Below are 12341 nucleotides of genomic sequence, written 5' to 3'. Positions count from 1 at the left end.
ATAAAGTATTGGTAATAAATAACAAGTAATTAAATATATTTATTTTTCCGATTAATGTTCCGATTAATCTATCGAAGATACCCTCACCGCCGCCATGGCACGCCTAGCGATTTCTGGAACACTGTATTTTAATGTAATAAACAATTTTTTTTTAAAGTAAATATTTATTTTAAGACGGAGGAGTATTAAAATTTAGATTATTTTTCGACAATTCTGCCCATTAATGTCGATTTTTGGGTCTTGGGCCTAACTATTAACGGATCCATTTCACACTTAACGGCTCTGTAACTCTTCCGTTTCCTCTGCCCCTTTCAAACTAACGTCTACAACCAAACCCTAACGGCCGTCGATGTCGTCGCGTGACGATGATTTCTCCATTCTCAACAACCCTAACCCTAACTTTAACCACCGTCAGCACCACCGCTCCTCCAGTTACCACTTCTCCCCTCACGCGCCTCCATCTCACGCGCCTCCACCGCCCTTTCTCAACTCGCAGGTAAATAGTCCTAAAGAGTTTTCCGGCGATGCCGAGGAGTACAGCGACGGCGGCGCGTTCTGTTCACCGCCTGATCTTAAGTCATTTCACGGTGAAATTGCTTTTTCTACTGATAATGATCCAATTGTATTGGAGAATGATCCAAGATTGAAGCGAAACGATGTCGAAGAGGTGAGCGATGGCGAAACGATGTCGTATAGCTACAAAAGAGCGAAGGTTTCAGCTGGAGGAAGTGGAGAGTGTAGGAAAGATAGAGAGGAGTGGAGTGATGCAGCGATTGCGAGTTTAATCGATGCGTATTCGGAGAAGTTTATCGTGCAATTGAATAGAGGGAATTTGAGAGGGAGAGATTGGGAGGAAGTGATGAAGAAGTTAAATGAGAGGTGTGATAAGCAATCGAAGAGTACCGAGCAGTGTAAGAATAAGATGGATAATTTGAAGAAGAGGTATAAGTTAGAGAAACGGAGGATGAGTAAGAGTGGCGTTTCCGTTACTCATTGGCCCTGGTTTAAGAAAATGGAGGTGATTGTTGGTAATGTTTCGGAAGAGGAGAAGTCCGTAGGTGGATCAGCCTCGTCGCTTAAGCAATCCAAGAGGTATTCATTGCATAGGGTTAATTTTAGTAGCTTATGTTTATTCATGTGTTTTATCGTCTGTTTAGTTTGTACTTCTCGTTACACTTGTTTAAAGGATCCATTTGAATTGTTGAGTTATATTAGAAGCTTTTGTTTTGGAAAATTTGTCTCTTATTTTGCAACAAATGTAGTAAAATGTCGTTTGAGGATGTAGAAAGTTTTACGGTATAATAAAAACACCGCAGGCTATGTGTGGCAGCGTCTCGTTCTCTACAGGTTGTTGTTAAGATTGAATTGTAATACAATTGTCCTTGATTTTGTAATATAATTTTGCAATATATTTGTTTGATTAGAGAGTTGAACTTGTACTCATTTAACTAAGTACATGACATATGTTTGCAGATATGGTACAGCGACTTCCAGCCCTAGTGGTCAAATTACTATCGTGAATACAAAACCACTGACTAAACCCAAATGGCGGAGAGTAGTCTTTAAAATTAGTGGCGCTGCTTTAGCTGGTTCCGGCTCTCATAGCATAGACCCAAAGGTTTGCTCTATACATCATTATATTTTAGCCCTGTTATTTCGTTGAATGGGTGTGTGAGATAACAAGGCAAGCATATTCAGTTGATAAAATTTGTCATTTTTATCCCCATAGCTTAAAATCTGAGTTAGTGCTGCTTAATTTATTAGGTGGCAATGTTGATCGCTACAGAAGTTTCAGTGGCTAGTAGCCTTGGCGTGGAGGTATTTCCTGTTTTACAATTTTTTAGTCCCAATATTTTCCTTTTGGCCGTTTCTTGCACTTGACAGGCAAAATGAACATTCTTACATCATTCCTTAGGTGGCGATAGTTGTTGGTGGCCGTAACTTCTTTTGCGGAGACACCTGGGTAGCAGCAACTGGTGATCGATGTACAGCATATCAGATTGGGTAATGCATTTATCTTCTACATTTTTTGCAGAGCCTCTTTTATCAACAATAATCTTGTATCATTGATGATTTATATTCAGAAAATTTGTACGTGCAATAAGTGTCTGTCTTGATGAAATCTTGTTGCATGTGCCTTTCTTCATGTTTCCGCACCCACAGTGTTGTTTGAGATCTCTTAAATCTTAATCTATTATTGACATGGCAGGTTTGAAAGCCTTTGTTTTAGTTATGCCGTAATAGATAGTACGCCTTTACAGTACCTAAGCATTAAAGCATATCAATGATTCAATTCATTCGTAAAACCGTTGTTTGTTATGTAGTATGTACTTGTACCTAGAGGTGAGCAAACAGTTGGTTCAGTTGAAAACCAAATAGAATAAGTGAAAACAGAACTTCCAAAATTTACGAAACCTAACCGTATGGTATTTATATAATAAACCGATCCGATCAAACAAATTTCGGTTAGTTTGGTATGCTTAAATCTAAGTTCCTCAAAATCCTATTAATTCATACAATGAACACTCTGAAAACTCAAGATATTGGATCAAAGTAAAAGTAAGCAAGTGCAGGAATTTCGATTTGTAAGCAAGCCTGAAGCCAAACAAGTTGATGTGCTTGGAATCATAAATATTTAAATAGCATCAAGAAGTATCGTAACAAGCAAGTCAATTAGTTGTATCCGTGCAAAACATAATCTCAAATCTCTTTTCCTAGACTGAAATATTACAACTTAACTCAAAATACAGTCGAGAAAGTAGAAAATAATTTAAAACACAGAAATGAGAGGAAAACCCATTAGGAAAAGAGAAGAAAACTTTGACGGAGGAGCATGGATCACAAAAAAGTTAAAGTGTGTTTTTTGACTTGTGTAATATATATACAATAGTATTAAATATTAGCAATGGTTATGACTTAAGTGTGTTTGGGTCACTGGTGGAGGCATCATGTATACTAGCAATGTAACGAAAAATGACGTAATTAACAGTTTTGGGTGTACCGCCCAATTTTAACGATTAGGATACACATTTACAAAGTGGGTTTCCCATCTGTATAAGATACTCTTTTTGTAAGTGCGTATATTCTGTTCTGTTTTTTCAATGTAAAAAACTCATATACCCACTAAGGAAATGCGTAACATCAATACCCAACACTAAAATTTGTATCTTGATCGTTCAACATGCCAACAATTTAACAGTGCCACAGTGGCTATCCTTGTTACGGTAAACCAAAAAATCGGTAATATTGGCCTTCACGGATGAGGAACTGAAGTGAACATTGATGAGAATTTTTACATATGTTTTCAACTGGAGTTCATAGGGATCATTTTCCCCCTCTTTAGTATCATTCGACTCTAAGTATTATGTAGTTGGCAGTTAGATCTAGTCCAGCTAGTTAAATGTTATATTTGTTAACTAGTAAAAGTTGGTTAGCTGTTAGGTGCAGTTATTGTAGTCCAGTTGTTAGGGCTTACTATCTCCATATATATGTTTTTTTTGATCCCTTGTAAAATACGGCTTGAATATGTACAACTGAGATTATGTATCTTATTGAGCTTCTTCCTTCCGCGGTGGGAAATTTATCGGGTTAGAGATTGTTCCCCAGTTCTATCTCCCAATATTGTTATTCGGGGTAGTGGATTTACTGCAGTTAATCCACCCAAGCTATTTTCGTATTACTTTTAATTCCATGGTTACTTCCGTATTAAGACTCTCCTACATCATTCACCCTTTTGTACCAAGGTCCAAGCTTAGCTAATAAGTCTTGTTTTTTTTTCTAAGAGTAGTGTAACATCCCACATCGATAAGAATAAGAGTGTTCGGGACCTTTATAGATACAAGTCAACAACTAATGTGTACCAAATCGCTAGCTTTTTCGGACTGACCTGTGGTGGGTTGTTGGGTCCGGTACGCATTCGGTTGTGGGCTTGGGTGTTATAAATGGTATCAGAACTCTGCCCGACCGGAAGTGCAAAGACACTGCCCGGGTTCCGTATGTGTGTTTGTGGGCTCGACGAAGACGTCGAGTTTATAAGAGGGGGTGTTTGTAACATCCCACATCGATAAGAATAAGAGTGTTTGGGACCTTTATAGATACAAGTCAACAACTAATGTGTACCAAATCGCTAACTTTTTCGGACTGACCTGTGGTGGGTTGTTGGGTCCGGTACGCATTCGGTTGTGGGCTTGGGTGTTATAAACTTTTTATTCTATTATTCTATTATCAATCTAATTTTAAAAATTACGGGATTTAAAATTGAATTAGAATAATGGGCCTAAAATTTGGATCAGATTCTAATATGGATAACTTGTAGGTTAAGATATAGGGTTTTGTCTCGTTATAAATACACCCTATTCGTCTTCCTCACCTTAATTAATAAAATTCGTAGGGTTTTATTCACATAAATCAGCACTCTTGTAAAATTCGTAGAAAATTCATAGTAAGTCAGAATTCAGTGATTCTGGACTTTTCGGAGAGGTCTTTTTGTTATCTTCAACTTTCGTGTTTCGTGTTTTTCAAGATAACGTCGTTTAGAGGGTCAAAAAAACTATATTCAGATCTGGTCAGGCTTTGGGGTAAGTATTTTTTTGACTTGCTTTATATTCGGAAAAGTTTTGATACTCTGATTTTCGAATTTCGTATAAGATAAAAGAATTCTGTTTCGAACTGTATAAGAAATAAGATACGAGAATCTTTTGAAACCCAGTCTCTACGTTTTCGAACCCGTTCGTAATTTACGCTATAGTTCCGGAACTAGTCTTAGATACCCTTAGTAGGCGCACGCGTGTGCAACTTTAGATACCTATTAAGGGCGCGTAATTATTGAACTTTAGATGCCGGTCACTGACAAAGTGTGGTATATAAGAATAAGAATAAGAATTAGATGCCGGCTACTGGCAAAGTGTGGCCGTAGATCAAGACTGTGGTATTTATAAGAATTATCGTTTCGTTATGTTTTACTCTGTTCTGATCTGTTATAAAAATCTGATATCTTCTGTTTTAAATTCTGAATTTTAAAATATAAAACTTTGGGTTGGATTTATTTTAGAATTTGTTTTTACAAAATTATTATCGTTTTGAGAAAATTTGTTTTATTAAAATCACCCATTGTTTTCCGGTTAAATAGTTAGTCAATTTGTACTTGCTGGGCTTTGTAGCTCACCCCTTTTATATTTCAGGTTTCGTATAAGATTCGAGTTGGAAATCATTGGAGTTAGAGGACTTAGAATTGGAGTTGTTTGACTTTTGGACTTCCGTTAGCTGCGCTTTTGTAATAGTCTCCTTTGTAATTGAATTTTGGATTAGTAAATTGTATTTTGTTTTAGTTTTGATTTAAAATTAATAGTCCGGAAGTGCGGGCTGTTACAGTTGGTATCAGAGCCAGGTTGTTCTTCGGAGTGTGTTAGTTATGGGACTAGTACATTCCCTAGGATTCGATCTTGTGGACCATAGTTTAAGTTTGTCCTATAGGAGATTAGCGAGAGTAGACGTATAGGTTTATTGTCAATTTGGGGACCAAATTCTTTTTAATGAGGGTAGTATGTAATATCCCGTAATTTTTAAAATTAGATTGATAATAGAATAATAGAATAAAAAGTATTAAAATTTGATTAAGATTAGGATTTAAAATTGAATTAGAATAATGGGCCTAAAATTTGGATCAGATTCTAATATGGATAACTTGTAGGTTAAGATATAGGGTTTTGTCTCGTTATAAATACACCCTATTCGTCTTCCTCACCTTAATTAATAAAATTCGTAGGGTTTTATTCACATAAATCAGCACTCTTGTAAAATTCGTAGAAAATTCATAGTAAGTCAGAATTCAGTGATTTTGGACTTTTCAGAGAGGTCTTTTCGTTATCTTCAACTTTCGTGTTTCGTGTTTTTCAAGATAACGTCGTTTAGAGGGTCAAAAAAGCTATATTCAGATCTGGTCAGGCTTTGGGGTAAGTATTTTTTTGACTTGCTTTTATATTCGGAAAAGTTTTGATACTCTGATTTTCGAATTTCGTATAAGATAAAAGAATTCTGTTTCGAACTGTATAAGAAATAAGATACGAGAATCTTTTGAAACCCAGTCTCTACGTTTTCGAACCCGTTCGTAATTTACGCTATAGTTCCGGAACTAGCCTTGGATACCCTTAGTAGGCGCACGAGTGTGCAACTTTAGATACCTATTAAGGGCGCGTAATTATTGAACTTTAGATGCCGGCCACTGACAAAGTGTGGTATATAAGAATAAGAATAAGAATTAGATGCCGGCTACTGGCAAAGTGTGGTCGTAGATCAAGACTGTGGTATTTATAAGAATTATCGTTTCGTTATGTTTTACTCTGTTCTGATCTGTTATAAAAATCTGATATCTTCTGTTTTAAATTCTGAATTTTAAAATATAAAACTTTGGGTTGAATTTATTCTAGAAATTGTTTTTACAAAATTATTATCGTTTTGAGAAAATTTGTTTTATTAAAAACACCCATTGTTTTCCGGTTAAATATAGTTAGTCAATTTGTACTTGCTGGGCTTTGTAGCTCACCCCTTTTATATTTCAGGTTTCGTATAAGATTCGAGTTGGAAATCATTGGAGTTAGAGGACTTAGAATTGGAGTTGTTTGACTTTTGGACTTCTGTTAGCTGCGCTTTTGTAATAGTCTCCTTTGTAATTGAATTTTGGATTAGTAAATTGTATTTTGTTTTAGTTTTGATTTAGAATTAATAGTCCGGAAGTGCGGGCTGTTACAAGTAGAGGTTCATTCTCATTGTAAAAGGTGTAGTAGAACATATAATATACACATACCTCAAGTTCTCTGTGTTCTCTATACTCCCAATCCAACCTCATATTCATGCTTTCTAACACAACTTCAGAGCGAGTGTAACCATTGCAGACGAGAGGAAGATGTGTACTGTTTTACATTATGTAGTTGTACATTTGTTTTAGTTTATTTATAAACATACAAAACCTCAGAAAGAGTGTAACCATTGCAGACGAGAGGAAGATGTGTACTGTTTTACATTATGAAGTTGTACATCTGTTTTAGTTTATTTATAAACATGCTTCATAATAGTTTCCGTTTTTTAGTTCTTGTTTATTCGCTTAATACAGCAAACCATGATCCTGTGTCTTGGTTGGTATATATGTGTAGTATACATGTTTGAAGAAGTTCAGTTTGGTTTGATATTTTTGATTCCGCTCATCCCTACTGGTTTTACTACTGTAAACATTCATACTATGTTCCTATCTGTGATTTAGGTAAACAGAATGGAGCCGACAGTGTCTTATAATAATGCTTAAAACATAGTTGCCGAGACAAATGAATGTTATAGGTTGGATTTGTTTGTTTTTGAACGAATTGTATTACAAATAACCGAAACTAAAGAGTCTAACTCGGTGTATATACTCTTTAAGTTCATGGTCAAATTGGACCTTAACAAAGATAACGTGGTATGGATGTTTGAGATACACACTCAAAGCTACCAAAACTTGTCTGCATTTTGGAGTCAATCATATTTCTTAATTTTTTGTAGCAAGTATTTCTTCATATGTGAATTAGGAATCTTATATACATATGTCGAACAATATAATCGGGTTTCAATGCTTATTTAGTCTTAAGAGGAGAATAAGCTGTTATTTTTATGATTTTCTCCCAGTATGATGGCAACTGTGATGAATTCTATACTCCTCCAGTCTGCTATGGAAAAGATGGGCATTCAGACTCGGGTGCAAACTGCATTTGCTATGCCCGAGGTTGCTGAACCATATAGTAGACAACGAGCAATTCGTCATCTGGAAAAAGGCAGAGTTGTAATATTTGGTGGTGTTGGTGCTGGTACAGGAAATCCACTCTTTTCGACAGACACAGCAGCAGCTCTTAGAGCTTCCGAGAGTGTGTTTCTTTCAAAAAAACTTTTCATGTCTGATATGTTTTTTTTCCAGACAAGTAGTGTAGTCTCTACTAATTTGTAATATTGACACATTGTTTGCACCAGTTCATGCTGATGCTGTCCTGAAAGGTACTATGATAAACAACACAGATGGTGTCTGTGAATTTGAGTCCAAAAATAAGAACAATCTGTTCGAGCATGTATCCTTCAGGGAAATGGCTTCTAGAGGTTCATCTGCTATGGACATGATGGCTGTGACATACTGTGAGGAGAACAGTTTTCCAGGTAGCATATTCTGTAATATTCTTGTCCATTTTGTTCACATGTAGCTTTCATGTGCAAATTGTGATTTTTCCATTGATCCAAATCTAGATAAACTAAATTTAGCAAGTTTAGTGAAACTGTGTGATGAGCTGTATTTGATTCAAAGATCATGGAATAAACATTTTCTTGTATGCATTGTTGAATATCTTTAATTTGTTTGCAGTGGTGATCTTTAACCTACTCGAGCCTGGTAACATATCAAGAGCATTATCAGGAGAACGAGTTGGAACTTTGGTTGATCAGACAGGGCAGATCAGTTGACAACTTAATTATTGGCTTGCTTGAGAAAGAATTTTCTGTACAGTTGATGTTCAGAAAGCACAGAGGCTTTAACAAAAATTCTGGTAGGATTGCACCCTTGCTCTACCTTATAGCATAGTTGTTAAGACGTCGCCTAGGCGACTAGGCGGTAAACTGTAGATACATGAGAAAAAAGAATATACGATATGTCTGCCGTCTGCTTGTATATAGATACATGAGAAAGAGGGATAAAGTATATATTTATCTGCATCCTTTAGCAACTGGTCAGTCCATTAGACCTACTTTTGTTCGAGGTATATTTCGTAAATTGTCATGAAGAGAGTTGACAGAGTTTTTACAAATTGTTCTCATGTAAGCTGTAATGAATAAGAACAAAGTTTTAGGAGAGAGACCTTATCAGCATCTGTGTGCTTACTCTGGTAGAGTTTATATCTGTTTTAAGCAGTCATTTTAAGCTCATAATCATCGAGCCCTTGCGATGCTGAACAGACTGAATCCTACAATTTTGTTAACTTCCTATAACTAGTTCTATACAGTATATGACACTATGATTTCTATTCCTTGGCAGCACTCTGATTTCTATCCGTTCATGGTCCGTACGATGAACTCCGGCCCCCAATATAATGATTTTGTCATTCACCTAAGAGTAACCACTGGCAGGTGAGGAAAGCCTGATAAGAAGTACAATTCTCTGAACTATGTCTATGGTATTATTCCTAACTGAGTACATGACACTCTGAGAGCACAGGCAAGAAGAAATATTCTGTAATCATGAAGACAGGTTCGTGAAAAAGCAAAAGGAAGGTTAAAACTAAAAAGCAGTGTTTGATGGTCAATAACACCTAGCATTACCAACCTTTTATGAGACCTAATTATATCAATTTCCATCATTATATGTTCCTGCTTTGACTCTTGCACATGTTTAAAGTTTGCAATCCGAATGAAAGGTAATAATGGAGGAATATCATGCCTCTATTGGTGCAACAGGATAATTTCTTTTGAATGCTTACATGAGTTGTGCTAGCCCGGTACCAGACAATTCTTGTAGCGGTATCTCTCTCTCGTTCTCTTTACGGGATGTCGAGGGTTGGAAATGGGTGTGTGAAAGTGTGTTCAGCTAGCAATAAAAAAGAGTTGTGGGAGTATAACCTAATTTTTAGGTTGTATTGAGCAATGAAGGTTTAATTTATATGCAAAGAAATTCATATTCATTCTCTCTCGTTCTCTTTACGGGATGTTGAAGGTTGGAAATTGGTGTGTGAAAGTGTGTTGAGCTAGCAATAAAAAAGAGTTGTGCTAACTAGTATAACTTAATTTTTTAGGTTGTATTGAGCAATGAAGGTTTAATTTATATGCAAAGAAATTCATATCCATTCCAATGTCATACATACATTTAACAGATACAACTAACTGAAACTTCCTGGTTTACAAGAAGCAAGATCATAGGACAGATCTTTAGTACCAGAATTGGTATAAAAAATAATAATACTTAAGTGGAGAGAAAATAAATCACAACTAATATACGAAAAGCTAGCAGCAAGTGCTGACTGACAACATGATTGTTGCACCATGGCTATAGCTTGCTCATAATAAATCTGAGATTAACCTTCAGTAGTAGCAGCTGAAGCAGAAAGCGAATCACGCGATTCGTCGTAATCTTCCCCTAAAGGAGAATCCTCGACTCTGATTTCTTCGATCATCTTTGCTACTTCTGGCATTGTAGGCCTGTTCTCAGGATGTGGCACAACACAAACCATTGCCACATGAAGCATTGCAACAAGCTCTTTTTCGATGTTCTTGTACCTCAACAGTTCTTTATCAAACACTTCTGCAGTCCACTCATCTTTCACCACTGACCGAACCCACAGAGGAAGGTCCACGGCTTGCTCCTCGTCGACAAGAGAATGGCGTGGAGTTGGAGAAGGATACCTCGACGGAGCTTTCCCTGTGAGAACTTCCAGTAACAAAACCCCGAAACTATAAACATCTGCTTTCTGGGACAGTCTCTTTAGCTGAACCTGTTCTGGTGCCCTGTATCCGCCCAATCTTGCTGTGGCATGTACCGGATTCAAAAGCAATGCTAACCCAAAATCAGCTATACAAGCAACACCATTCTTATCGAGCAAAACATTTGATGATTTCACATTTCCGTGAGGAATTCTTGCTGTCTCGTACTCTTCATGGACACAAGCAAGGCCACGAGCAGCGCCTAAGACTAAGCTGATTCTTGTAGTCCAATCTAATGGAATCCTCCCCGGTCCTCGATTCCCTGCCATCAATAACAACAACAAATGAAATCTAACAAACACAAATAACAAAGTACATGGAAAAGAACAACAAGTACCATGAAGAAGAGAGTGTAAGCTTCCATTTGGTAGATAATCATAAACAAGAAGCTTCTCTTCTTTAGCATAATAAAAAGCCTTAAGTCTCACGAAATTCGGATGCCTAATCTTGCCAATGACATCCATATACTGCTCGAACTCTTTCCTCCCACAAGGATTAGCATCTTTCAATCTCTTCACAGCCACCGTAATACCTTCATCAAGCACAGCCTTGTAAACTGTCCCTAAACTGCCTTTTCCCAGCATCTCCGCGGAGGCTTTAAGCAAATCCTCAAGCTCAAATTGCCTCTTCCTATCGAAAAATACAAGCTTACTCTTGTCAGTAGCATTTGTTCCATCACTATCACCACCACTATTCGCAAAAACTTTCTTCTCACTTCCGTAACTACTTCTCCTCTTCCCACTCTCACTCCCTAATCTCGAATTCAAGTCTTTCGAGTACCTACCACAGAAGTAAGCAGCAACGAACGAGATTACAACTAACAGTATAACTGCATTTGCAATCACAATTCCCACTATAGCGCCAGAACTAAGGCCTCTACGCTTTGAATAAATATCATCAGATATATCTGACGACGTCGGAAATGATCTGACAGTCTGATTAGAACAATTCAAAGTGGCACCACATAAGGCCTCATTTCCGAAAAAACTTTCAGTACCGAATTTTTTTAGCAATTTTTCGGATATTCGACCGTTTAACAAATTATTCGAGAGATTAAGGTGTTCAAGTTGCGGAATTGACTCGAGTGAATGTGGAATTAGGCCTGACAGTTCGTTATTATCAAGACGAAGAGTTAGCAACCGTTTAAGAGACGAAAATTCAGTAGGAATAGAGCCTATAATATTATTATCGGATAAATCTAACCGAACAAGTCGTCGTAGAGACGAAATCTCTTTCGGAATTTCACCAGAGAGATCATTACTTGCGAGATAAATATGTTTCAAATTAGTACAATTAGTGATCACAGATATGGAGCCATTGAGACGATTATCAGAGAGATCGAGGAAACGAAGCTGATCGAGAGAGGCAAGCAAGGAAATCGAGCCACGGAGATTAAGAGAGGGGAGTTTAAGAGCGGTTACTCTGTTATTAGTACAGTTAACGCCGCGCCAGGCTGCAGAACAAGCAGAGGAAGTTGAGGAAGTGAGAGTCCAGTTGGAGAGGAGGAGAGCGTGAGTGTCGGCGAGGGAACGGAAGAGCGAGAGCGCGGCGGTGTCGTCGGAAGGGAGAGAGATTGTGATCGAGAGAGATAGGGAGAGAGTGAGGAGGAGAGAGAGTCCGGGAAGGTCCATGGAGTTGGTTTGTTTAATTTGTAAAGTGGTTGACGCGGGAAGTGGATATAACGTGGTTCGTGTTTTTATCTCAGTAACTGTAAATAAACAGTTACCTAAAAATTTAAGTGATTTTTTTAAAAAACAATTTGCGAGAATAATTTATACGTGAGAATAAATTTAAATGTGACAACAAATTTCGCATATTTTTCATATTTTTAATGCTGCAATATTTTGTTGTAAAATAATATT

The 12341-nt window shown here is 37.1% G+C and overlaps 2 protein-coding genes across 3 annotated transcripts; one reads left to right on the top strand and one right to left on the bottom strand.

The window, feature by feature from the left end:
- Positions 1-222: 222 nt before the first annotated feature.
- Positions 223-10093, top strand: LOC141709006 (uncharacterized). 2 transcript variants are annotated; one of them, XM_074512885.1, is made up of 9 exons: positions 223-1092; positions 1474-1618; positions 1765-1818; positions 1916-2004; positions 7654-7889; positions 7993-8172; positions 8375-8555; positions 9041-9132; positions 9221-10093. In XM_074512885.1, the coding sequence occupies exons 1-7, from the start codon at positions 350-352 to the stop codon at positions 8470-8472; spliced, it is 1545 nt and encodes a 514-aa protein (XP_074368986.1). In that variant the 5' UTR covers positions 223-349; the 3' UTR covers positions 8473-8555; positions 9041-9132; positions 9221-10093. The 2 variants fall into 2 exon arrangements, with proteins under 2 accessions (XP_074368986.1, XP_074368985.1); XM_074512884.1 differs by having other exon boundaries at positions 9041-10093.
- Positions 9830-12149, bottom strand: LOC141709004 (leucine-rich repeat receptor-like protein kinase PXC1). Its single transcript, XM_074512882.1, has 2 exons — positions 10817-12149; positions 9830-10741 (listed from the first exon to the last, which is right to left on the bottom strand). Exons 1-2 carry the CDS (start codon positions 12108-12110, stop codon positions 10074-10076), a joined length of 1962 nt encoding a protein of 653 aa, XP_074368983.1. The 5' UTR covers positions 12111-12149; the 3' UTR covers positions 9830-10073.
- Positions 12150-12341: the final 192 nt, after the last annotated feature.

This window comes from Apium graveolens, chromosome 2 (assembly GCF_009905375.1).
Source record: "Apium graveolens cultivar Ventura chromosome 2, ASM990537v1, whole genome shotgun sequence".
In the NCBI taxonomy this organism is placed as follows: domain Eukaryota; kingdom Viridiplantae; phylum Streptophyta; class Magnoliopsida; order Apiales; family Apiaceae; genus Apium; species Apium graveolens.
Note: the sequence above shows the minus strand (reverse complement) of the source record. Positions and strands in the feature narration are given on the sequence as shown.